The 25,407-nt window shown below is 48.5% G+C and overlaps 2 protein-coding genes across 4 annotated transcripts; one reads left to right on the top strand and one right to left on the bottom strand.

The window, feature by feature from the left end:
- The first annotated feature begins 9,348 nt into the window (after positions 1 to 9,348).
- ARL10 (ADP ribosylation factor like GTPase 10) lies at positions 9,349 to 19,172 on the top strand. 3 transcript variants are annotated; one of them, XR_009502498.1, is made up of 5 exons: positions 9,349 to 9,734; positions 10,356 to 10,557; positions 13,421 to 13,596; positions 15,624 to 16,511; positions 18,456 to 19,172. XR_009502498.1 is itself a non-coding variant. In XM_059917755.1 (4 exons), the coding sequence occupies exons 1-4, from the start codon at positions 9,552 to 9,554 to the stop codon at positions 15,795 to 15,797; spliced, it is 735 nt and encodes a 244-aa protein (XP_059773738.1). In that variant the 5' UTR covers positions 9,349 to 9,551; the 3' UTR covers positions 15,798 to 19,172. The 3 variants fall into 3 exon arrangements, 1 of the variants encoding a protein (XP_059773738.1); XR_009502499.1 differs by having other exon boundaries at positions 15,624 to 15,972; positions 16,400 to 19,172; XM_059917755.1 differs by having other exon boundaries at positions 15,624 to 19,172.
- Positions 19,173 to 21,048: 1,876 nt separating this feature from the next.
- On the bottom strand, positions 21,049 to 25,365 carry NOP16 (NOP16 nucleolar protein). The gene is made up of 5 exons (XM_059917757.1): positions 25,095 to 25,365; positions 24,896 to 25,004; positions 23,654 to 23,723; positions 22,042 to 22,148; positions 21,049 to 21,290 (listed from the first exon to the last, which is right to left on the bottom strand). Exons 1-5 carry the CDS (start codon positions 25,199 to 25,201, stop codon positions 21,147 to 21,149), a joined length of 537 nt encoding a protein of 178 aa, XP_059773740.1. The 5' UTR covers positions 25,202 to 25,365; the 3' UTR covers positions 21,049 to 21,146.
- Between the last annotated feature and the right edge of the window lie 42 nt (positions 25,366 to 25,407).

Consider the following 25,407-nt stretch of genomic DNA (forward strand, 5'->3'; position numbering starts at 1 on the left):
GCTCAGTAGTTGTGGCTCACGGGCCTAGTTGCTCCGCGGCATGTGGGATCTTCCCAGATCAGGGCTCAAACCCGTGTCCCCTGCATTGGCAGGCAGATTCTCAACCACTGCGCCACCAGGGAAGCCCCTGTAGCTAAGTAATTTTTAAAGAAAAACTTTTTAATTATTTAAATGTTTTACAGCAATATGTTTAACATGAGATGTGAGTACATTTGAATATGTTTGTTTGGTACAGTATGTGGTGGAATGTTCTAAGGAAGGACAGACTAGGGCAGAGGAGACCTAAAAACCACCCTGGGGTGGGTCCAAAGCATGTGACATGTGAGGGGCTGGCCTGGGAAAGGAGGAAGTTTTCAGGGGGTTTGGTGGAGAAGGTTGGCACGCCCCCCCACTGGCTTTTTTTGTTGTCGGTGAGGTAGGAGATGAGCTGTCTCTTCTGTCTGTGAGCAGAGAGGGGGAGGGGAGGGGAGGGGCAAAGAGAGAAGAACGTAAAGATTGGAAATTGCCATTTCAGAGAGTGGAGGAGGAGAAACTGACTGGAAAGTGTGGATGACCCAGTTGAGGCTGGTCACCATGAGTAACTGATTGTGCCAATCTGTCTAGTTGTGTGTCTTCAGGAGCATAGTTTAACAGTCTGGAAGCAGGAACACCCTGGATTCACCCAGGGTTGGGGTTCAATAGGGTGAGCAGGATGAAGGGTCAAAGGAGGTGAGGAAGTTAACATCACTTGAGTGCCTACATCGTGTGCACAAGAATAGACACTCTTACATACACTGCCTCATCCATAAGGATCATTATATTGGTTACGATGCATTTGGCTGCAATCAAGAGAAAAACTCAACTAACAATGGCCTAAAGGTATTTGTTGTTTATTTAGGAGTCTGTAGGAAATTAGACCTAGGATTGGTTTGGAAGATCCATAATATCCTCAGAGACCTGGGTTTTTCCTTCCCCTTTGTGCCTTCCCTCAGCAAGTTGGGTTTCATTTGCAGGCTTGGACCTCATGTTTGAACTGTGGTCGCCCCAGCTCACGAAGCAGAGCTACCTCACATGACAGCACTCTCTGTGGGAAGGGAGAAAATTACTTCCTAGAAGGCTAGCAGTCTTCTACCTACATCCCCTGGGCCAGAACTGAGCCAGATGCTCACCCCTGCACTAAAACTGATCAACAGGAACTGGAAGGCTCCAATTCATCTTAGTTTTAAATCATGACTCCTCCCGAGGCTGAGCACATACCAAATAAATAAAGTTGGGGTTCTGTTAGTAAGAAAAACAGAGGGATGGCTCTGTTGGATAGGCCACCAACAGTGTCTGCACAATCATTATCCTCATTTTACAGTTGAAGAAACAGGTTCAAAGAGGTTATATGGCATGATGAAGGTCATAGTGGGTCCGGAAATTGAGCCCAGATCCTTCTGATACCACTATGCTGTGCCCTGTTCAGGTCTTGCTGACTCCAAGACCAGTTTTCTTTGCATGTCACAATGGTTCCCAACTAGGATTTGAGGACACTAGGGGTCCCTATAGCCCCTATAGAGAGTTGGGGAGAGGAGGGAACTTCCTGGGTATTTATTTCCAGTGTAAAAAAATTAATAAACAGAAACCTTAATTAAATAGTCAGGAGACCAGAAGCAGGGGGCTCTCACACTCTGTGATGATGATAGCAGAGCCCAAAAGGAATAAGAAAGATTCCTCTTCCTTCCTGACAAGGACTCATCCAATGAAAAGCCATGGACTCTTTGTTTACTGTAGCCCTCCCAGCTTCCTTTCCCCCTTTATAAAAGAGTTCTCCTTCCCTTGCCATGCAAGGACTTGCACATGGCTTCCCACAATTGCAGGCCCCAAATTGCAATTCTCTGCTCATCTTGAATAAACCCACCTTGGCTGGAGAAATATCTGGCAGTCTATTTATTTTAGGTCAACATTTTGGTGGCCCATATGGGGGCCAGAGATGATCCCTGCTGGTTCCAGGACTGGTGAGCAAACAGATGCAGTACCCACAATTGAGCCCACTGTCACTCACTGCTTTTCTCACCAACCCTGGTCTTTCTCCTGGATCAAGCTCACACTCTCTTTGCCTTTGAAGCTCTTCACGCTTTTGGGGGGATCTACTTAAAGCTTTCATCTTTCTGGTTAAGGTCTTGTTTTGTATGCGAGTACTTTTTTGGCACTTTGGTCTGATTTTTGAGATCAGAATGTTTCAATTGAAGCTGGCTGAGAAGCTGTGGGCCCATTCCTATGGGAACAAGAGCTGCTTCACTGAAACTGTGCCAGTTCAGTTGTCAGCCCATTCCTTAGGAATAGGGGCTATTCTCTAGAAACTGACTGAGAAAGTCTTTGGCCTGGCTTCTCTGAGACCAACCTGTTTCCTTAGAATTGGATGGTATCAGCTTGGAAGTTGTTTGAATTGAGTTGTTTGAGCTGTTTAAAAATTGTTCTTTTACTCTAAAGAAAAACCTGTAAGAAATAGGATATCAGTTACCTAAATAGTTTGAGGGTGTCCTCCCTATAGGGACTCCGAATGATTTTATGTTTAAAAACTGCATTATTCTTCATGCACATTTCAACAAATGGACCAATCCGACCAAAGGCAATTTAGAATATCAATGGCCATTTGGAGGAACTTTTGAAATCCGCAAACTTAATTTCCTTAAAACCAAATTGGACTAAAATGGCTCAAAAATTTTCCAGAACTGAGTAGTATGCCTATTTCAATTGGTACATTGAGGATTCCCAATGTTATCAGGAGTCTAAAATTGCCTCTCTGCAAAATGAGATTTTAAGATTAAGTAAGGCAAACGAAGAAAAACAAAATGGCTCCCAAAGCCTTGGACTCTTCTTCCTTGGCTTCTTTGTCTCCCATTCTGCCTCTGACACCACCTTATCTCTCTCTCCCTTGGTTCCTCATGTTCAGGCCCTGCTTCCAGCACCATCTTCCTCCTTCCCTTCTATACCACCTACACCTCCTCTATACGCTCAAGTCCCCCACGCTAAATCTCTCACCAAACTTGTCGTTTTCTCTGAAACTCTTTTCCTCTGAACCTTTAAAATTAAAGGTTCAGAGGAAAATCTGTCCCTTTAAAATTAAGCCTCCTGAGGACCCAGAGAAAAACCCTTAATTTCTTATAGTCCCTGGACTAAAATTAAACTGCGAGCCATAGTTAAAGATTTTCCCAAAGTAACTGAAGGTCCTCATGGATTTGCTGAGGAACTTAAAAGTATAGTCATTCAAACTTATGAACCTGGTTTCTCCAACTTATATCAGCTAATTAATATGCATGTCAGTGGCCCAGCCTTAGATAAAAACCCCTAATTGGGAAAATCATGAAAGGGCTCTAGAATTACAACTGGGAGAGCAGCCCACTAATTGATTATTTGATCAGGCTTGTTCAATTGCTAGGTGACTTCACTGAGCAATTTCTAGGGCTTTTCCAAAGCCTATTGATTGAGACAAAATTCAAGCTTGCCCACAAAAATCTGATGAACCTGTTTATGACTATTACAGTCAACTTCAGATTATTTTTTAAGAAAATTCTCATCTTCCTTCAGATGTTGTTCCCCATGGGTAACTTTTAACTCTGTTTATTAGTGGGCTGAACCAGGACCTTTCCCTTCTAATAAAAAGGACCAGGATGAAGTGGGAAATTATGTCCACTCTAGATTTAGGTAATCTGGCAAACCAGCTCTCACACTGTGGGTGGAGTCACCACCAAAATTCTTAATCTTCAACTCCACAAATGAAGTCCCCTAAATAAAATCAACACCCTCCCAGTTTCTGCTATTACTGCAAAGAGTCAGGACATTGGAAAAGAGATTGTTACAGACCCAAGCCCTTCAGGCACCATTATCCCTCTAACCAGCCTTTCCAACTTCCTCCCAATTCCCAGTTGTGGGGCTCCAAGGAAATACAGGGCCTCTTCCCAATCCTCCCTCTTAATCAGCTTGGAGAAACAGTCCTCCAGATTTGGGACGGATCTCTTCTCATCCTAATTGACACTGCAGCCACACTCTCAGTGCTCAACCCCACTACTATAAAGCAGCCCCTGCCTCGGAGTACTAATACAGTCCAAACAGTGGGGATCTCTAATGAACCTCAAGCGCTTCCTATCCCTGAACCTATTCTTTTTTGTCTAGACCCTTTGAAAGATATACATGCCTTTCTCCTCAGTTCCTCCACCTCATCCATTTATTAGGCCAAGACTTCTTACAGAAGTATCACACCAGGGAATTCCCTGGTGATCCAGTGGTTAGGACTCCGCGCTTCCACTGCAGGGGGAATGGGTTCTATCCCTGGTCTGGGTCCCGTATGCTGTGTGGTGTGGCCAAAAAAAAGAAGTATCATGCCAGAATTTCTTTCTCCCAAAAAAAGGAAATAATTCTAGAATTTGACAGTAGTCATCAAAGTCACCCACCAGGTGAATTAAATTACCCTTTGACATCTTTTATTTGTTCCGTCTCTGAGAGTATTAGAGCTTATTCTAGAAACACAGATCATTTTTCCCTATTGAATCAGCTACCATCCCTCTTCTGGGCAAAATCTCCAACTGATGTTGGCAAAATTCATAGCGCACCTCCCATCAAGATTCATACAGACCCCTCAAAACCTCTCCCCAGAATTAGTTAACACCCTATAAGAAGTTCTTCAGGGCATAAGGCTCATAACAGTTACAAGGCTCAAGGCCTCATTATCCCTTGTAGTAGCCCTGTAACACTCCTATTTTACCAGTGAGAAAACCTAAGGGTCAAGGGTGGAGGTTTGTGCAGCACCTCAGAGCAACAAACAACACTGTTATCCATTCACACCCTGTCGTTCCTAATCCTTGTATGTTGCTAACGTCCATTCCCACCAGATGTAAATTTTTTACTGTAATTGATTTATGCAGTGCATTCTTTAGTATTCTAGTTGTTGAAGCTACCTACCTACCTTTTATGCCTTCACTTGGGAAGAAAAACAATTCACCTGAACAGTAATGTCTCAAGGTTCTGCTTGAGACATTACTTCTTATTTTTTGCAAATCCTAGAAGCTGATCTGGATGATATAAAGTTCCCTAGAGGTTCTACTTTGTTGCAATATGTAGATGATTTGCTTCTTTTCTCTCTTTCTCAAGGTTTCTCACAGAAAGACAGCATCCACTTGCTAAAGCTTTTAGCATCAAAAGGACCAAAGTTCACCAAAGAAAAATTGCAGTTTGCCCAAACCCAGGTTTGATATTTAGGACATCTGATATAAGAACAAGGGCTACACTCAGATCCAGATAGCTTTCATGGTGTCCTAAGTTTCCTAAAACCCAAAACTAAGTGCCCACTGGGAGGTTTTCTTGGGCTAGTTGGTTATTGCCAAAATTGGATTTCAAATTTCTTATGGCCAAACCTCTGTAATATTTTACTAAACAATAACAACCTGGACCCAATTTTATGAGAAGAACCAGACAACATAGTTTCCAAGGCCTTAAAGGAGAGTTTGATGAACCCACTTGCTCTTGGGCATTGCAATTATCAGATTCCTTTTCTCCTTTTTGTTTATGAAAAGGAAAAGAATGCCCTGGGGATAGTCACCCAAAAACATGGGACCACCATTGACGCTTAGGGTATTATAACCAGCAACTGGATCCTGTGGCATGGGGACACCTTCCTTGCCTTAGAGCCATTACGGCCACTGTCCTTTTGGTTAAGAGCACCAAGAAAATTATTGTGGGATCCCCTTTAACCATCTTTGTACCTCATGCAGTAGGAGCCTTCCTGAGTTCTCATCACACTCAACATTTCTCAGTCAGCTGCCTCACCTCCTATGAAGGCCTTTTGTTAACTGCTCCTCACATAACTCTATTATGCTCTAATAACTTTTAACCCTGCTACTCTTCTCCCCTCCAATACATATGAGAGACTTCAGAGCCAAACTCTGAGTTTTGCTTCTTTTTCAGATGAAAAGTATGATAAAATGAGTGGACCTAGGTTCCAGCAACTGTAAAGGGGGATCTAAGATATTTAAAGCATGGTTTTGCAATCGCACAGACCTGGTACAAACCCCAGTTGCATCATTTATTGACTCTGTGGTCTTGGGGAAGTCACTTCCTCTCTCCAGGCTTCAGTTTTCTCTTTTAGGAGGTGGAGATAAGCTGACAAGTTGGCAGATAGCACAAGCCAGCCCCAGGTCAGGGGGATACCCGAGAGTCACAGGGAAGTTGGCAGATCAGAGAAACTAGCCCTGTGGCTACCAGAAGAGGGCCAGGCTGGGGTGTGGACAATGGCAGCCCAGAGCAGAATAGGACACAGCCCCATCAGAGTTTTCAGATAGATACACACTTTCTTCTTCCCCACCTTGCCCAGGGCAGACCTTGGCCAGCGCTATAGCTGTCACCATACTATTACTGCAGGCTGAGAAGGCACTGGCTGGGAGGGGGTGGCTTACAGCCTCTGGGTGGGGAGGGGGGTCAGAAACAAGTACAAGGCAGTGAACTAGCCTGTACCTTAGCTTCTCTTCCACCACTCCTCTTCGCCCTCCTGATACCTTAGGCACTAGGTTATGGCAACCATGGGTGGCAGCTTCTAGTAAGAGTCCTACCTGGATAGAGAGAGATACAGGGAGGTTCTTCAGGGATGCAGATGTCTGCTCAGGACAGTATAAACCAGGAGATATAGACTGTACACGAGAGTCTCCTTCTCAACTCACCAGGAAAAGTTCAAGCTACATTTGGGCTTTGCCCCCTCCCCCAGGCACTCAGTCCTGGCCCCAAAGAAACAGGAGCTCACAGGGGCAGATAAGAGACAGCTGAGGGACACACACCCAACAAGAGAAAGACAACATACAGGGCAACCTTATCCAGACACAGCAGAGTTCATGCACTAGGCAGGACAGGAAATGAAATACACATTTTAAGTATTATTCTAAAAAGGAAAAGAGAGGATTGGGGAAATATGAAGGAGGAACAAGAAGTCATACAGAAGAACCAACTATAGAGTCAGACATGAAAAACGTCATAGATGAAATAAAGACCTCAAAGGTTGGGATGAATAGCAGAGTGGATATAGCCAAAGAAAGACCAAATAAGCAAGTATTGATATTAAGATCAGGTTGAGAAAATCTCCTAAAAAGCATGAAGAAGGTATAGTTATTTTACATGGTACCCCAGTACACACACACACACACACTCACACACGCCCCTAAAACAAAAGTTTCATGAGAGGGTGTTATTGTCCACTGTATTCCATATATATATATATATAAAACATATATATATATGACATATATATATGATATAAATTGATTTCACAATTCACTAATGGTCTTAAACTACAGTTTGAAACACAGGACTGGAGTCATACTCTTAGGCTCTCTTGCTAAGCATTACTTCTCTCCAGAGGAATGATTTCTTTGAATGGGGAGTTTGGGAGAAGACAGTAGGTATGCTCAACCCAGCTGCTCTGGGCTCTTCTGCCCTGCCCATCTGTAGAGATGGTGGGTCAGGATGCTCTCTGACTGCTCGGGAGGGGCCCGGCCCTGTAAGGTTTCTAGACAGTTTCTGTTCTCACTTCAGTGCCTACCCCTTTCTGACTATTTGGTGCCTCTGCCATACTGGCTGTTAATATTCTTAGTATAAAACTCCTGCCCTTGCTTGATGAGTTGAGTCACTGATCTGGTGGGTAGTCCATCTGTTTCAGGAGAAAGTATTAGCAAGTCTATTTCAGCCCCATGTCTAAGCCACTTTCTCCAATTCAGCATTTATTGACAACAAAGACGACATTTTTCTCTCCATTTGAACATCTTCTTTGTCTTCTCCATTAGTTCTAAACTTGGGGAGCAGAAGCATTCTTTATAAACCTGCTGTTATGGACCAAATGGTGGTATTCCCCCCAAAATACATTATGTTGATGCCCTAATCCCCAGTGTAATCGTAATGATAGTATTTGGAGGTGGTGCTCTTGGGACGTAATTAAATTTAAATGAGGTCAAGAGGGTGGGGCCCCACCATGGGATTAGTGTCCACATAAGAGGAAGAGAGGGCAGAGCTCGCTCTCTCTGCCACTTGAGGACACAGTGAGAAGGTGGCTCCCTGCAAGCCAAGAGGGCCCTAGCTAGGAACTGAATCTGCTGACACCTTGATTTTGGACTTCCTAGCCTCCAGAACTGTGAGAATTAAATTCTTATTGTTTTTCACCCAGTCTGTGGTATTTTGTTATGACTGCCCAAGAAGATTAAAACATCTGCTAAGATTTAACAGTGTTGGGGCTTCCCTGGTGGTGCAGTGGTTAAGAATCCGCCTGCCAATGCAGGGAATATGGATTTGAGCCCTGGTCCAGGAAGATCCCACATGCCGCGGATGCAACTAAGCCTGTGCGCCTAGAGCCTGTGCTCTGCAATTAGAGAAGCCACCGTAATTGAAGGCCGCACACTGCAAAGAAGAGTAGCCCCCACTCGCCACAACTAGAGAAAGCCCGTGTGCAACAACAGACCCAACGCAGCCAAAAATAAATTTATTAAAAAAAAAAAAAAAGATTGAACAGTGTTAAATGGTGCCAGGAGGTCAAGCAAGATAAGAACTAAGATGCCACCAAGGGATTTACCAATAAGGGGTTTGTTAGAGACCCTGGTGAGAACAGCTTCTCTGGGTGGGTGGGTCAAAGAATAGGAAATGCACATTATCCCAAAGCAGGGCTAAAATGGAAAGGAGAGGTAGCAACCAGAGGCAGAGGAAACAGGAGAGATCTGAGCATACCGGGGGGTGACTAGGAAAAAGCCCAGAGTCCTCCCTGGTGTATAAGATGGCTTGAGGTGGTTTACAGTAAAAATATACCCATTCACCCCACAGTTCCTCACAGGGTCCTCCTCTTAAGTACCCCAGGCCCGTTTCTCCTGCTTTTCCTCCTTGTGTTACATCTGGAAACTTTGGCAGTCACTGGGGGTCACGGAGGACAAAGTGGTCAGGTCTAAACAGACTCCTGGACCTGCCTGCTTCATCAGGATGCCAAGAGACCACAAGAGAGCAGAACCCCTGGGAAGCAGGCAGCAGCCAAGGCAGGGTAGAGAGTACTAACAGTCAGGGACCTGGGTTCCAGTCCTGCTTCTGCACTCCATAACCTGCCATCCCACAGAATTCCTCTCTGAACTCTTGAGGGATCTAGGAAACAGATCGCCTGGGTTTGAATGCAGGCTTCACCAAAGCACTACGGTGTGACTTGGGCCTCGGTTTCCCTTCTAAGAGGCACTGTTTTAAGGGGTAACCTAGAACAGCTGTGAGCTAACCCCTTGGCACACAGCAAGTGCTCGGTAGATGCCAGTGTCACCGCCTCTTGTCCTACCCAGGCACAGCCTCTCACTCCACACCGCACCTCGCAGAGTGGGCGGGAGGTCCCTGCGCTCCAGCCCGCGCCCCCGCTCCAGCCGCCAGGGCGAGGGCGGCCTGTCGCGACAGCGGCGGTGCATTGTGGGGCTTGTAGTGCGGGGCTTGGTTGGGTGGGTGGGCGCGGCCGAGGCAGTTCGCAGCGGGGCCATCTTCTGCAGGCCGGCTGGCTCGGCCTGTGCAGCCGGCATCCGTGCCCCTCGCCCGGCCCGATGGCGCCGCGGCCGCTAAGCTCCTTGGTGCTGGCGCTGGGTGGCGCGGCGGCCGTGCTCGGTTCGGTGATCTTCATCCTCTGGAAGACCTACTTCGGCCGCGGACGGGAGCGGCGCTGGGACGGAGGCGAAGCCTGGTGGGGCACGGAGCCTGCCCGCCTTCCGGAGTGGGACGAATGGGACGTGAGTACCTGGAGGAGATCTGCGTCTCCGCGCGCGTGGCCGAGGGGTGTGACCGCCGCCCTGCGGGGCGGGAGCTTGACGCCGCAGGCCTCGCGCGGGTGGGCGCGCGTCGGGCGGCCGGGAGTCCCGGAACCGAGGAACGGGTGGGCGTTTGGGGGAGTGTGCTATGCTGCGCCGCCGTAGGCCTACGGCTTCCTCCGGGGAGCCGGAGCCCGTCGGGCCAGCGCCGGGCCCAGCCCGCGCCCGCCCGGCGCCTGCGCAGTGCGCGCGGGCCGGGGGATGCCGGGAGAGGCCCTCTGCCCCCTCACCGGGCCCGCGCGGTTCATTTGCGCGTTATCCCGACTCGGTGGTTCCTTCCGCTGTGGGATGTGGGGATTGTCAGTCTGAGGAGGCTGACGCTCCGCGAGGGGTAGGAATTTGCTCGAGGTCACTCAGGAAAAACCTGAAGAACGGGTCTTGGGATTCAGGACTCCATAGGCTCCGCTCGTCCCTTTGCACCAGAGCGGGCCTGGCTGCCCCTTAACGGCGGCAGGGCGGGGATGGGCGCTTTGGGCCTTCGGTCTTCCCTGGGGAAGGGTGAGGCGGGAGGGTGCCGACCGCAGCCTGACCCGTGCCCCACAGCCCGAGGACGAGGCGGACGAGGAGCCGGCGCTGGAGGAGTTGGAGCAGCGCGAGGTGCTGGTGCTGGGGCTGGATGGCTCTGGGAAGAGCACGTTCCTGCGCGTGCTGGCCGGGAAGCCACCGCTGGAAGGCCACATCCCCACCTGGGGCTTCAACTCCGTGCGGCTGCCCACCAGGGACTTCGAGGTGGACCTGCTGGAGAGTGAGCAGACCTTCCCCCCCGCCCCCCCCCCCACACACACTCCCGCTGTCTCCCCATCATCTCAGCTGAACCCAAGCCGTGGCTTTTTATCTAAGCAGGACACGCCCCTGTAGAAAGTCCTTCCCACGCCTCCCTGCGACACAGGATATAGTCCAAGCTCTATACTCTGGCTTGGTCGCCCCCTGTCCCTCACCCTTACTGCAGCCCACATGCCTAACACTGAGATACTAACAACTAAAGTTTCCAGTATGCCAAGCCCTTGACAGACATCACTTTAAAAACCCTCCCAACAACTCCGTAAAACCGGAAACAGTTACCACCTTCATTATAGGCCCAGAAAGTAAAATAATTTATCCAAGCTCATGGAGCTTGCTGGTCAGCTAATGCAGACTATCTGGCTCTGGGCTCTCGATGTTAAGCGCCATGTACAGTGCTTGTTTCTGAAGGGTGCTTGCTGTTTTCTTTCTAATCTTCTGTGCTTTGCATGCACTGTTCCCCCAGTCCGGAAAGCCCTTTTTCCCTTGTTAAACTGCTGTTCATCCTTCAAGATTTAGGTCAAACATGATATCCCTCTGAAGCCTTCTCTGACCCCCAGGCTAGGTTAAGAGCTCCTCCTTCTGCTGCAGTGTTTGCCACATACCACCCTGTGTCCCTGACTAGGCATCTGGGGCACCGATAAATCTGATCCAGCTCTGGCCCCTAGGGCCCAGCCCCAATCAGGTACCTGGGAGAGCTTGCTGAGTGATCAGAGAGGGTCTGAGCATCCTCCTGCCCTCAGTGTTAGGCCTCTTGGGATCCCAGGAGAGGATGGGAGAGAGGGTATTGAGAGCGCAGCAGTACTTAACCACCTGTGTCCAGCCACAGACTCAGTGGGGAGGGACGGGTAGCCTTCCTGCCAGCCAAAGGACTCAGACCATAAAGACTAGGTGGGTTTAGTTAAGTCCTAAAGTGGTGGGATCGGACTCTGAGGGCCTGGCTGTTGGCCTGAATGGGCCCAGTTCCTCTGGTCTCAGGGCCTTGCCTGCTAGCCTGCCCTGGCTACATCTTTTCTCCCTGACTGTAGCAAACGTTGACATTCACCTGAGATTTAGTCCTTTCAATGAGCTTTCCCTGTCTCCATCTCTTGTGCCAGGGACACAGAAAATTCAAGAGGGGGTTCTGCACTTGAGGCCCACTCTGTCTGGCAGAGACAGTATCCCCCTCCCTCCACCTTGGAAGAAGGGGTTTGGTGTTTTCATGTTACCCAGGGGTCTGCCCTGTTAACATCGCAGGCTCAGTAAGGTCACCCAACCTGGATTCAAACCCAGATCTCCCATTCAAGTCCCGGGGCTTTCCTCTCCCACAGCACTCACTTCACTGTGGTCTCCTACAGCGCCTGGCCTGGAGCCCAGCTGAGAGTGAGCACTTTGTGCATTTTTGATGACTTTTCCCTTCCCCCCACCTCCTATACCCATTTTATTAGCTAGTTCTGTCAGCTTTATTCTCCAGTGGAGTCTGCGTCTGTTCACTTCTCCCCACCTCCATTTGTGCCTAATTGGTCCAAGCCATGGTCACCTGTCAGGACTACAACAGTCTCCTTGCTGGTCTTCCTGCTTCCACTTCTGTCCTCAATGTTGGACAGCGGTATCTTTCAGAAACCCGTATCAGATCATGTCATTCTTGCTTAAAATGCTTAAGGGGCTCCCCACAGACTCACTGTGGCTTTACGGGCCCTGTGTGGTCCAGCCCTGGGCAGCCTTGCTGGTCATGGCTTCCTCCTCTCCCCTTCTGGCGGCGCCTCAGCCTTCTGTTTCTTTCGAACACATGGATCTTGCTCTGCCCACTGCCTATAATGCTTTTCTCTGCCTCATCTCATGACTAGCTCCTTCTCGTCATCCCGGACTTAGTTCACATGCTGCTTCCTTAGACCACCTTCCCAGACCAACCAGTCCAAAGCCACCAGCACATACAACCACCCCACCCCACCCCTTTCACTTTTTCTGTTTTACTTCCTTCCTTTGTGGAATGTGTTTATGTGTTACTGCTGTGTTGTTTCTGGTTACGGAGGGAGCTCCTTGAGAGCAGGGCCCCTGCCTGCCTTGCTCACCTCTGTATCTCCAGCACCCAGATCAGTGCTTGGCACCTAGTAAGCACTCAGTATATACTTGTTGAGTGCCTGCTATGTGCCAGGCATTGTGCTGAGGGCTTTGGGGGGATCCAGAGATAAATAGCTCTAACTCTCAAAGAGCTTAGAGCCCACAAGTGTCAGAAGTATAACCAGGAACACTAGGATGCAGGATGACCAGTGGGGACTTTGCAGAGGGACAGAGGGGAACAGGAATAACCCAGGTTGGGGGTGCTACTTGGGCAGCCACTTGGTGGCACTGTTGAGTATGGTGTTTCCAAGGAAAGAAAATGGGGCGACTAGACTGAACAAGAGAAGCCGAATGGAGAATGGCTGTGCACAGGCAGGGCAGGGAGTCCTGGCTGCTGACCACAGCCGCCACTGACCCAGGAGGAAGCTAGAATTTGGGAGGAGGCAAGGCAGCCCAGGAGAAGGAACCAGAGAGTACTATTTATTGAGCATATACTATACACCAGTCCTATGAAAGGTGCATTGCATGTGGTACCTTTGGGTTCTGCTGCAACCTGTTAGGTAAGTTCAGTGAGGAGGAGACTGATGCCCAGAGGTAGCGACCTGCGCAGGGAGACCTAGCTGTCAGAGTTGGAGCTAAACCCAGGTCTGATTGGCTCTGGAACCTGTGGACTTTCCCTTGCTCCTGGCCAGTGGAGCCTTGGAAGGCAGGAAGTGGGGTGGGGTCAGGTTATATGTAGAGAGCCAGGGCCCAGGGAGGCTCTGAGCTGGCCCCTGGCCTCTCCTCAGTCGGTGGCAGCCAGAATCTGCGCTTCTACTGGAAGGAGTTTGTGAATGAAGTGGACGTGCTGGTGTTCATGGTGGACTCGGCTGACCGGCTGCGGTTGCCCTGGGCCCGACAGGAGCTGCACAAGCTACTGGACAAGGACCCTGACCTGCCTGTTGTCATCGTGGCCAACAAGCAGGTGAGAGCCATGGGAGGCTGGCTCAGGCCAGGCGGGCTTGATCCACAGATGCATGGGCAGGGGCAGGGAGCACTGGAGAGGTATTCGGGCCCAGGCCCATGACCTGCAACGCTTAGCTGAGAAACTGTCCCCCACCTCTGCTACCTGTACTCTTTCCTCATTCCTAATCCTCATCCCCTCTCTGCCTTCCTCTTTGCCTGTCATTTGTCATCCTAGAGAAATGAGAAAAATTATTATTAAGTGTCCACTACTTCCCAGGTGTGGTTTCAAATAACATTTCATATTATGCTTCTGTTCACCCTACAAGATATGGGATACTCTTTCCATTTTACAGATGGGGAATCTGAAGCTCAGAGAAATTTTGTACACCTTGAAAATAGTAAAATTGGAATGTCTAACTCCAAAACCTGCACCTTTTCCACTCTTCTATGTCCGTATGATTTCTGACTCTAGATCAGAGAGCTACAGCTAGGAAGTGATAAGAAGTTGAACAGATTAAATAATAATAAGAACTAACATTTATTGTGTGCTTACAGCGTGCTAAGCACCCGGTAATCACGACCTCACTTGTCTTACAAAAACCCCACTTTAGGCCTTGCTGTTAGCCCAGAGTTACAGCTGGTATGTGGCAAAGCCAGGAGTTGAGCTTAGATCTTCCTCAAAGTTCCTGATCTTCACTCTACCTCTCCTGGCCCAGCAACTCTCGGCATCACACACTTAAGATGCCATTCTCTGCCACAGTATAGAGTCCTGTCATATTTCATGTGGCCTGTGCCCATGGTCCTGATAGCTGTGGGGCATGTTTCCAGCCTGGCTTGGAGAGAGGCTGTCCATCTTTGACCTCAGGTTCCCCCTGCCTATTAGGAAATACTTGACAGTCATTTATAAATAGGGTAACCATATGTCCTGGTCTGCCAGGGACAGCCCCCATTTATGCCTGTTGCTCTTGTATAACTATTAATAGTACCTACTTTGAGTCTCTGAAGTACCCCAGTTTGACATGGGGAGGGGGAAGGGTAAGCTGGGACAAAGTGAGAGAGTAGCAATGACATATATAGTATACCAAATGTAAAATAGATAGCTAGTGGGAAGCAGCCACATAGCACAGGGAGATCAGCTCAGTGCTTTGTGTCCACCTAGAGGGATGGGATAGGGAGGGTGAGAGGGAGACGCAAGAGGGAGGGGATATGGGGATATATGTATACATATAGCTGATTCACTTTGTTATACAGCAGAAACTAACACAACATTGTAAAGCAATTAGACTCCAACAAAGACGTTAAAATAAATTAATTAATTAATTAAAATAAAAAGAAGTACCCCAGTTTGGACAGTAAATCACATCCTCATCTTGTATATAAACTGTAATTTATAGTGATTTTGAACCTACAGGAAATAACACCTGAGGTCCCAGCACTCTATGAATTGCTCCAAGAAGAATCATTTTAATCTTGGGCCAGGCTTGAAATTAAAATGTACCATCACCAGCCATGTTGTGTAGTGGCTTCTTTTTCTCGTCACTGGGTTTCTAGAAGTCTAGGGAAGGTAAGGCCCTTGTCTGGAAGTGACCCTACTGTAAGATCTCTCCACCATTAAGTTTAGGAAACTGAGCTAGGGTTCCTATAAAGGTTATAAACTTGGTCATCAAGCCAACCTGAGTTTGAAACCTGGCTCTGCCACTTATCACTGTTTCATTGGCTAAATGACTTCACCTCCCTAAGCTGATTTCCTCATCAGTTAAGTGTGGACTGTGAGAATTAAGTAAGATTAAGTGCCTATCACAATGCTTGACTTAGAGGAAGTGCTCTTTCTTAGCACAGTGGCTGCGGGTAAGAATGACGGGGTGGAAAGAGATTGATACCAAGGAAAGTCAGAGATGAGGAAGAGAGTTTAGACCAAGTGGCCGTGAGAGAACTTAGGCCCCAGTGTTCCCCCAGGGAGCCGAAGAACAGTTTATTTCATAGATGACAAGGGTGGGTTGTTGGGAAACACTGTCAGTCCCTCCTGACATCTCTGTTTCATCCCAGGACCTGAGCGAGGCCATGAGTGTGGTGGAGCTGCAGCAGGAGCTGGGCCTTCAGGCTGTCGACAACCAGCGGGAAGTCTTCCTCTTGGCAGCCAGCATTGCCCCTGCAGGAGCCGGCTTTGAAAATCCTGGCACCGTGCACATCTGGAGACTGCTCCTGGAGCTTCTCTCCTAGGCTGGTACCCACCTGCTCACCAGCCAGCCCTGGGACCCCAGTTCTGCTCCTCCTGCTTCTTCATCCCCAGCCGGGGCCTGGGGCACAGGCTATGTGGCAGCACTTCCCTTCTCCCCTCCTCACCCTCTCAAGAGCAGGGCCTGGGCAGGCCAGGAACCATATGGAAGCCTTCCTGGTGAGCTAGCCATGAGGCTGAAGCAGGGAGGCGGGTGAGGCTGAGGAGAGAACGGTGTCTTGCCCATTCTGGGCTGGGAGTGAATCCCACTTTCACCAGGGAAGGCAGCCTCGTCCTCTGACCTGTACAGTGAGCTGCTCAGCAGGCTTAGTTCTCCCCACCCTGTAGATCCCAGTGGTTGAGGACCAGTGTAGGTGTCCAAAGTATGCCCAGTCTAGACCATTCCCTCCTGGTGACTTAACACCCCTCTAATGTGGGCAGGTTCTGGGAGGTACGCTGTGAGCTCAGACCCCGACTCCTGCATTATCCTCCAACCCCAGCTGGCTCATGGCCTTGTGCAATCCCTCTCTCTCTGGCCCCAGGGCCATCCTTTTTAAAGAGAAGTGATTTCTATGTTTTTTTTCTAACTTGGAGATGTATTTCCCAGCCATGAAGATAAGAAGCTCAAGGACGAACCTAGAGATCCTAGCAAGGAGCTTTCTGAAACCTCCCTGCTTCCCCGAGGTTGAGGCCTGGCCCACCAGCCTCTTGACTACAGAGTAAGTGGTATTCACCCGCTAATCAGAAAAATTGAAAGCTTCCCCCAGCCCCCCACCCCACCAAAATCTGGAGACAGAAGCTGCTGCTCTTACACTAACTGTGCCAATGCCCATGTTTACATAAGTCTGGGGAAGGAAGGAGCCTGCCTGTGCCCCTGGGAAGAAGACTGTCAGCGGAGCAGGATGTTGACCTCCAAACTGCATTTAATTATTTATTTATTTATAAAAGGAACAGGCCAAAGTTTAGGCTCTGTTTCTAGGTGCTGTTATTAAAACCCCAGAAGATTGTCATGGAAAATTTGGATCTTTGAGGAAAATAACTGGAATCATGAATGACAGTGTGGTAAGCTACATGTGTCATTGGAGACAGAGCTCGCACTCCCCTGACCCTCTGTGGCTGTAATTGATGTCATAATACTTCACGATGATCCATATGAACTTGAACTCCACCACTTGGCCCAGCAGTCAAAGGGACACAAACTGTGTAGGTAACATGACTCTGGGAGAGGCAATTTCATCATAGTTATCCAAATAAAAAGAAATGAGAATTAGCAGACCAACCAACAGGGTAGCCTTGGGTACATCACTCAGCCTTTCTAGACCTGCTGATTGCCCAGCTAAGGCAAAGTTGGACAGAATTTCTGCTGTCCTCTCCAGTATACATTCCATAATTCTCCTGTTTCCAGTGATCAGCCAGTTTAAGGACTGTCTCTGTACTGACACTTCTCTTTAGTGCAGGCAAAAGAAGGAGTCTTTTGTCAGGGGCCACTGAACTGTCACCTCCACAAATGGGCCTTTTTTTCAAGGAGATATCCAACTCAGTTTGCTTTTTAATTGAGAATAGAGATTATGTGCCTTTGTTTCATTTGACATTTACTCAGTGTGCTGCAGTTCCATGCTGTGGCTGGTGCAAGAGGGGCAGGCCAGGAAGGTGGGCTGTAGGTGTCTCAGAATAGAATCACTTTCTTTGAAATTCTGATTAACTTTCTGCTTTAAGAAGTGATTTGACTGATTTTATTAAATATTTCGGGAATGAGTTGGGTTTTAGAGTAGCCTTTGAAGCTCTGCTGACGCTTTTCATTTCGCCATTAGAAGGTTGAGAGGCTTTACTTCTCTGTTCTATGAACTCCACCTCGTCCTCTAGTACTTAAAAGTTACCTTTGGAGCCAGCATTGTTGAGGGGGGCACCCTTTTCTACTAATTAAGATCTGCCTTTGGTCTAATGAGTATCGCTATGTAGTACGGTTTTTAAAGTCCCCACTGTGGGGAGGTGAACTTGAGTAGAGTTTAACTATATGTACTTCAGCAACTTTCAAAGACCACTCAGAACTGACAGGTCCCAGTGGCACACCAGAAGACACCCCTGAGGAGCGCTGAAGGCCCAGGGTGCCACCCCCTGGTGCTTGCACAGAGTGTATAGACGTTCTGTTGGCCTGTGGCGGTGCCTTGCGTGTGGAGCTGCTGGCCTGTCGTGGCTGGGTGGCAAACAGTACTCATCTGCTCCAGTTCCTACCAGGACCAGATTGGGCAAAGTGGGGAAAGGCCTTTCTTAAGAACAGCTAACTGCCTGGCCTTGTGGTGCTCTTACCTAGTTGTTCCTGAATGTGACTTTGGTTCTGGAGCCCAGATGACTGCTTTAGGGAACCAGTCATTACCTGGAGCTGTTCATCTCAAAGTGAGGTTCCTGAGTAGTCTGGGTGATGCTGTGTTCCCCCTGCTGCCCTGACTCTACCTGAGCTTGGGAATAGGGAGTGAATGGCTGGGCAGCTCTCATATTCTAATGAAGACCATACAGTGCCCACTTCACATGGGAAGGAAGTTTCTGCACCTACTTGCTGGTTGAACCTATGCCTGGATCACTTACCCTGGCTCTAGGGGCTTCTGTTCTTAAGAGTTATTTAAATTAAACCATGGCTTCTGACCTGCTGCTATCCCTCTGAACAGAGGCCAGCCTGGCCCAGAGCTTGGACATGTGGATGGTCTAGGCAAGAGGGATCCTGAGGCTGCTGGGACCATCACCTTGGACTGGCCGCCTATTCTAAGAAGCCTCCTCTGGCACTTCTTGGCGCCCAGAACTGCCCGTTGCAGGCTTGCGCTGACATGTTGGTATCCAGCTCTAAGGACTGGGGAGGAGGTAAAGTTGGTCCATCATGGCCTCCCGATCCTCTGCAGAGAAATGCTAATGAAAAATCTCACAACTCTAGCCTGTCTGTCTGAATGAAACCCCAGGTTCTCCAGAAAAATGTTTCCACTTGCCTTTGGGAATCATTTTGTTCGTATGCTAGTTTAGTAGCAACTGCCAGCATCTTGAACCAGCTGCTAAAACTCGCCTGTGGTTTCCATCGTCGTCCTCATCCTGCCCCAGACCTCAGACCTGGGCAGTCTGAGCAGCCTGCCTCTCACCTTTGCTGTGTGCTCCCACATCCTCTAAGTCCTTTCTAGTAACTGAAAAGGGGAACCTCCAAGTTTTCCCGCTGCCTCCAGGAGGTGGGCCCATTAAGGGACAAGGGGAAGATTGCCATCAAAGATTTGAAGTAAAGGAGCCTTGCTGTCCCAGCCCGTGCCCTGTGAACACGGACCCACGAACTGCATAAAACGGAGTGTGGTGGCTGTTTGAGGTATACAATAAATGCCAAAAATTCGGATATGGTTTCACATAAATTCTGATTTTGAGGAATGTGTGCTTGGTGCTTATAGTTCCAGTGAGGGGCAGCTCTGGAGGGTGGTCCCAGAACACTTCCTGTGACACAGCGTGTCAAACAGCAAGTTCCAGTCCCCTAGCCCTTCAGCCCACATGGGGGTGGAGGGTTAAGGAACATCAGCTTTGGCCTAATTCAGTACTTTTGGGGAGGAACCCAAACCCTTTCTTGGGAGGAGTTCTAGCTGTCGGGGCCAGAGCTAGGCGTGGAAATGGGAGCGAGAACATCTTTTGAGTGCCTCCATGCCAGAGGTCAGAATGCAGGCGGCGCCATTCCACAAGCATTCCCCCAGTACCTGCCTTGGGCTGGGCTCTGGGATTCCCAGACAAGGTCCCTGCACTCAAGCCCCGTCTAGTAGAGAATGTCAACCAGACTAAAAGGTAGTTATGACTGTGATAGGCACTGCTACAGGAAGTCTGGGGCATGGGAACTCCAGCCTGGGGGTAGAGGAAGGTGGTATGGAAGGTTTCCTAAAGCTGGCACCTGAACTGGGTGAAGAAACAAGGTTAAGGGCCCAGCCTGGTCAAAGGCATGAATTTGGAATGCTGTGAAGGGCAGAAGTTAGGAGGCCAAATCACGAAGGCCCCCAGGAGCTCTGCTGCAGACTCAAATCATAAAGGCTGTGCTCGAGGTGTTCACAATGGCCAGTCACTGCTGGAGTCTAGCAGGCCGGATCTGATGGGGGGTGGTTTCTGTCTAGTTTCCAGCCTGCCTTAATGGTGTGGGACGGGTGGGCTGCCTTCAGGGTCCAAAGAGAAGGTCAGCAAGAGAAAGTCTAGGCTTAGTCATCGTGCAGACTTGACTTCAAACCCCACGTTAACGCCTCTCAAGCCTCTTTCCTTTCCTGCAACATGAAGATACCACACAACCTTACAGGGTTTTATGTGAAATGTTCTATGTAAAAACATAAGCCCTTCTTTTCAAGAGCAGTGAGGAGAGACAAATTTTACGTGCTTTAAGGAGAAAGCTTAGGAACAGAGGTTTTCTGTATTATTAATAGCTGAGGATAACGTATCAAGACAAGAAAATGCCCAGCACCCACCCCACAGTTTATGTCTGTGATCCTGCTATATACCAGTCGTGCCACCGAATTAGGCAGGCCTGGCCCCAAGGAATGGCCATGCAGTGTGTAGCCCAGTGCTTGGCACACAGCACAGTGGTATTCAGCAGTCCCCAGATGGTCTCAGAAAGCAGGTTTGGGGGCCTCAGACTCCCTTCAGGAAAGACAAGTAGCAAAGGCAGGTCACTTGAAGACAGACCAGGAGGCAGCTATACAGCTCCTTACCCTCTGGCACTTGAGCCACAGCTGGCCTCAGACCAGGGCCATGGAGAACCGGTCCACCAGCCCCCAGCCTGGGGTGAGGCAAGCACTGGAAGCCCCTCCCAAGCAGCCCAGGGTTCCCAGCAGGCTTCTGTAGAAGCGTTAGTGGAACTGCTATGCAGGAAACCAAGGCAGAGCAGTGGAACCAGAACAGGGGAGAAGAGGAGGGAGGCTGTGCCTAAAAGGGCATGTGAATATGGAGCAAAAAGGGCTGAACGGCCTCTTTACCTTGGCTGAGTAGGTTTTTGCAGGGGCAGCCCCAGGGCTTGGCTGGGAGGGGCAAATGCAAAACCATCAGAGAAGTAAAATACTGTATTTTATTGTACACAGACTACATTCAAACAAACCACCCACTCTAAAAACAGCAGGTTCTGGCTTTTCCCAGAGACTCCAGAAGAACATAAATTGAAGCCTCTGGGAGACAGTGCCTTCCCCAAAGGGAAGTGTGAGAGATTTTGTGTGTGCGTGTGTGTGTGTATGTGTGTGCTGTAACCTTTTGATTCCACTGGGTTTGGCTAGCCTCATCTGTAGCCGCACACCTCTCCTTGCCTTAAACCCTGGCTCCGGCTTCTCTGGTCCAGGAGGAAGTCTCAACCTGGGGCAGGTGTAAACCAGTCACTCAACCTCCATCTTATTCTTCTGCAAAGAATCGACAAAGGCTTGCCACTCTGCTGGGTAAAAACGCTTATAGACGTTGATCTTATTCCGAATCTGTTTTGGGGTATCTTGATAGTAATTCTTCTCATCCCGGGCCATAGCCTAAGAAGGGAGAAGGGCCACTTGAAGAAGGCTGGACAGGCAAGGTTCAAATCCTAGCCCTGAGTTGGGCAAGCTACTTCCCATCCCTGAGGTTCAGATTCCTCACCTCAAAAGCCATAGTGTATGTGGGGAAATGCCCTCAGGGACTAGGCAAGAGCTGGGACCAGCTGAGTAGCTCATTCTCCATCCATCGCCAACTGATCCCACCTGGGCACGGGGGTTCATTGTACCCAGATCTTTCAATTTTTCGGAGAAGCCAAAAATAAGGACTTTTATTTGAAACCACCGATAATTAAAATGGCAACTACAGTTAACCCTTGAACAACACAGATGTGAACTGCATGGGTCGACTTATACACGGATATTTTTCAGTAGTAAATACTACAGCACTACATGGTCCGTAGTTGGTTGAATCCCTAGATGCGAGGAACCACAGACTTGGAGGACCAACTATAAATATAGACAGATTAACTCTCAAGTTGTTCAAGGGTCACCTGTAGTTCAAGTTGATTAATAAAAATACCATGCAAGCAAAACATATCAATGAGTGCGATATGAACCACAGGCCACTCAGTCTATCCAATTATAAGCATTCTGTCAATGGCATCCATTTCTTAGGGTCTCTCTTTCCTCTCTGTTTCCACTCAGTCTCAGGAAACAGGCAATAAGCAAGCATATCAGACCCTGAATGGTCCAGGGTACCTTCCCAAAGGGCCCAAGTGGTTCCTCCTGCCAGGCCTAAGCCACTCACCTTATAGTCCTCCCCATGGTTCTCCACCATGTAGCAAACATAGTCAATGAGATCCCGAGATAGCGTATTTCCTTTCTTTTCTGGAAGGCTGGCTTCTGCCTCCAGGTCTGGGTTGAGAGAAGCCGAGAGACAGGGAATGAGGCTTTACTTCCTGCACAAGTTGAGCTGCTCAGTCAATCCCAAGCCACAAGAGTTGCTACACCAACCATCTGATGAGCTTTTCCATCTGCAAATTCAGTGCTAGAAACTTCTTTTTAGGCCCTCAGGTCCCAGACTCTGTCTATGGCACAAGCATCTATCAGTATGGCAATGAACTGAAAGGCAAGTCACCGCTCTTTGGGTCTCAGATGGGTGAAAGAAAGGCACCAAACTAAAAATCTCTACTTAGTGCCAGGTCCTGGGGACAGAGATGAAGATGCATTGCCTGTCCACAGGACAGGGCTCCCTTCCAGCTCCAAAACTCTCTGAGAACCTCTTGAAGAGTTAATAACAATACGTGAAATGGAAAGGTGTGAATAAATGAGAACTCGAGCTCTAAGAACTAGGGCCTGAGGCACCTCTCTGCTCCATGTGAGGGGAAAAGCCAAGCTCCAATAATGGCCTCACACCTAAAATAGCTAGGTAAATACTCCCCCATTCCTCATCTATGAAGGGAGAGAAATAGCTCCCTCATGGAAATGAGGTAGTCAAATCTTATCCGGGGTTAGGTGCTAAAATTGCTTATAGTCAAAATTATCTTTGACTTGGTTGCCATGGGTTGTGGGGAGGGGAGAACAGGGCATTATTGTTTAATGAGTAAAGAGTTTCAGTCGTGCAAGATGAAAGTTCTGGAGTTCTGTTGCAAGACAATGTGAATATACTTAACACTACTGAGCTATACATTTAAAAATGATTAAGATGGTAAATTTTATGTGCTTTTTAACCACAATTAAAATTTTTTTTAATTAAAGAATTAAAAGTAAAATTTTTTAAGATTAGCTTTGACTGCAGAGAGTACACACGATTTTGTATATACAGTCCTGTGCAGTCAGTAACTCTTACAAGAATCATTAAAATAAACTACAGACAGGAACTCACAGAATTCTATATCAAATGTCTGGTCATTCAGATACTTTAAACTTTAGGAGAACTGTTAAATATCACAGACAGGAAAGAGGAAGGATGGGTAGAATATTCCAGAGTATTCCTGCTTCCCTGCAGAATTTACCCTCTTCTGTTTTAATATTCAGTCTCTATAGCCTTAATATACATAAAATTGGATTTATCATTGGAAAGATTACATGGTAGAATCTTTAAAAAAATCTGTTCATCCTTAATCTCATGAGAAGCTGAATGTGTGCCTGAGACTTACCGTTTTCTCTTCGAGCCTCTCAGGCACTAGTTACATCCTCCCTGAACATCTCTGACCTCCCTTCACACACTGGAGCTTAGCCAGTAGACTGAAAATGTCTCAGCCGGAACACAGTCCTAACTCTGCAAGCTGAGCCCTAGACCAGCTCACTTCTTCCCTCTGAACCTCAGTTTCTCCATCTGTAAAATGAGAACATCTGAGGGTCCTTTCCAGCTCTAACTGAGCAGGATGGTGACCTAGAGGAATGTGGCCCACACCCACCATTGAGCACATAGGGCTTCCGCATGAGCTCCTTAGGCCTCTCCTCCACGTCCACTTCCAGGGCCTTTACCTGCAGAGAACAGAGACCGTGAGACCAGTAGACACAGGAAAAGATCCTGGATGAGGGGAAATTCTAAAGGCTCCTGCCCGTCCCAACACAAACTGCATTACCCACAAGGATCCTTCCACAAAGGCAAGAATAGATGACAAAAAGAACTAATGCCCTGGAAGCTTCGTGGTTCCCAAGAGGCTCAAGTAAGCAATTCATCTTTCTGTGCCTAACTATAAAATGGGCATAATACCCTTTGCCTGCCTCACTTAACTGTGCGGTTAGCAAATGAAACAATGCACGTGAAAGCACTTTATACTTTACAACGAGGGAGAGATGTCAGACATCTTCTCTTATGCAGAGGAGCAAGCTGACGGTGCTTGGCTATAGCTTCATAATTGTTCAAGAAACAGTAGTGCCATTTTCTTCTGGCATGAAGGGATAAAAAGAAACATGCCTGAAGGCAATGGGACAAATCCAATCAGCAAGCCCATTCATTAGGTTAACTATTTATTGAGCACTAGTCACATCCTAGGCACCACAGGATTTAGTAGTGAATGGAACACAGATTCTTGTCCCCAGGAGATTATGTTGGGGGCAAGAGGCACAGACAATAAACAAATATACAATATAATATACCATCAAGTATTTACAAGTGCCAATGAATTAAAATAAAGCAGGAAATAAGTTACTGAGTGAAAAGGGGTGCTATTTTTGAGAGCGGTCCAGAAAAAGAATTATTCCGGAGAAATTAGCCCTGGGAAAAACTACCCCTAGGGAAGCCTCAGACCAAGGACGATTGGATAACTGAGGAAAGGTGTAAGGAACAATAAGTAAAGATTCCAAACTCCTTATTAGGAAAGTTAAGGGCAGAAAAAGATAAATTCTGGAAAATATGGCTGAGATGCCAAGGGACCCAAACAGTTTAATTTCAGAGGAAAAAAAGTAAGTGCAGAAGGAAAGGGGAAGCTCCAACCCAGGTCCAATGTGTGCTGGGGGAGGGAGTATGAAGGGACCCTCAACCACAGTCAGTACAGCCTGGCCGAGTTGGCTGTGGGGAAGTCGCAAACCCAGGAAGGGAGTGAGGGAGGTAATAGGATTAAGTTCTGAAACCCAGCTAAGTATGGCGGGGGTGGGGGGCGGGGGGGAGCTGGAGGTGGAGGGCAAGGGCCGGGACCCTGCCACGTCACTACCTTTCTCTTAAGAAGGGGCACTGCCCTGTTGGGGTCCATAGCCAAACCCATATCGGCCAGGTTCTGCCGCACCGATTTGGTCTGGTCCCAGGCATGTCGGATGTGGGAGCTACAGGAAAAGAGAGGGCGATCTAGTAACCATCATCTCGCCGGCTGTCCCGCCCGAGGCCCCCTGCCTTCTGAACCTTGGTCCCCTCACCATTCGATCCGCGGCGCTGCCTTCCGTCGAGCATTCCGGTTCAGACGCTTCCGGTTAACATTATAACCGAACTTCTGTCTCCGAGTCTTCCCCTTGGCTTTAGGCATCGCGCTGACCCCAGCACGGGTAACTCAGACTCGGGGCCTCTCACTCCAAGTACCTCGTGTAGCGACTCCTTCCGGCTAGTGATCGCGTGGTTTCGCAGGCTTTGGGGAAATGTAGTCCTCCTCGCAGCGACAGCAGACTGATTACTACGACTCCCAGAGTGCCATGAGGGATTACACCTGCGTACAACACTGAGCAAAGTCCTTTT

The sequence above is a fragment of the Balaenoptera ricei genome, chromosome 3 (assembly GCF_028023285.1).
Source record: "Balaenoptera ricei isolate mBalRic1 chromosome 3, mBalRic1.hap2, whole genome shotgun sequence".
Classification (NCBI taxonomy): domain Eukaryota; kingdom Metazoa; phylum Chordata; class Mammalia; order Artiodactyla; family Balaenopteridae; genus Balaenoptera; species Balaenoptera ricei.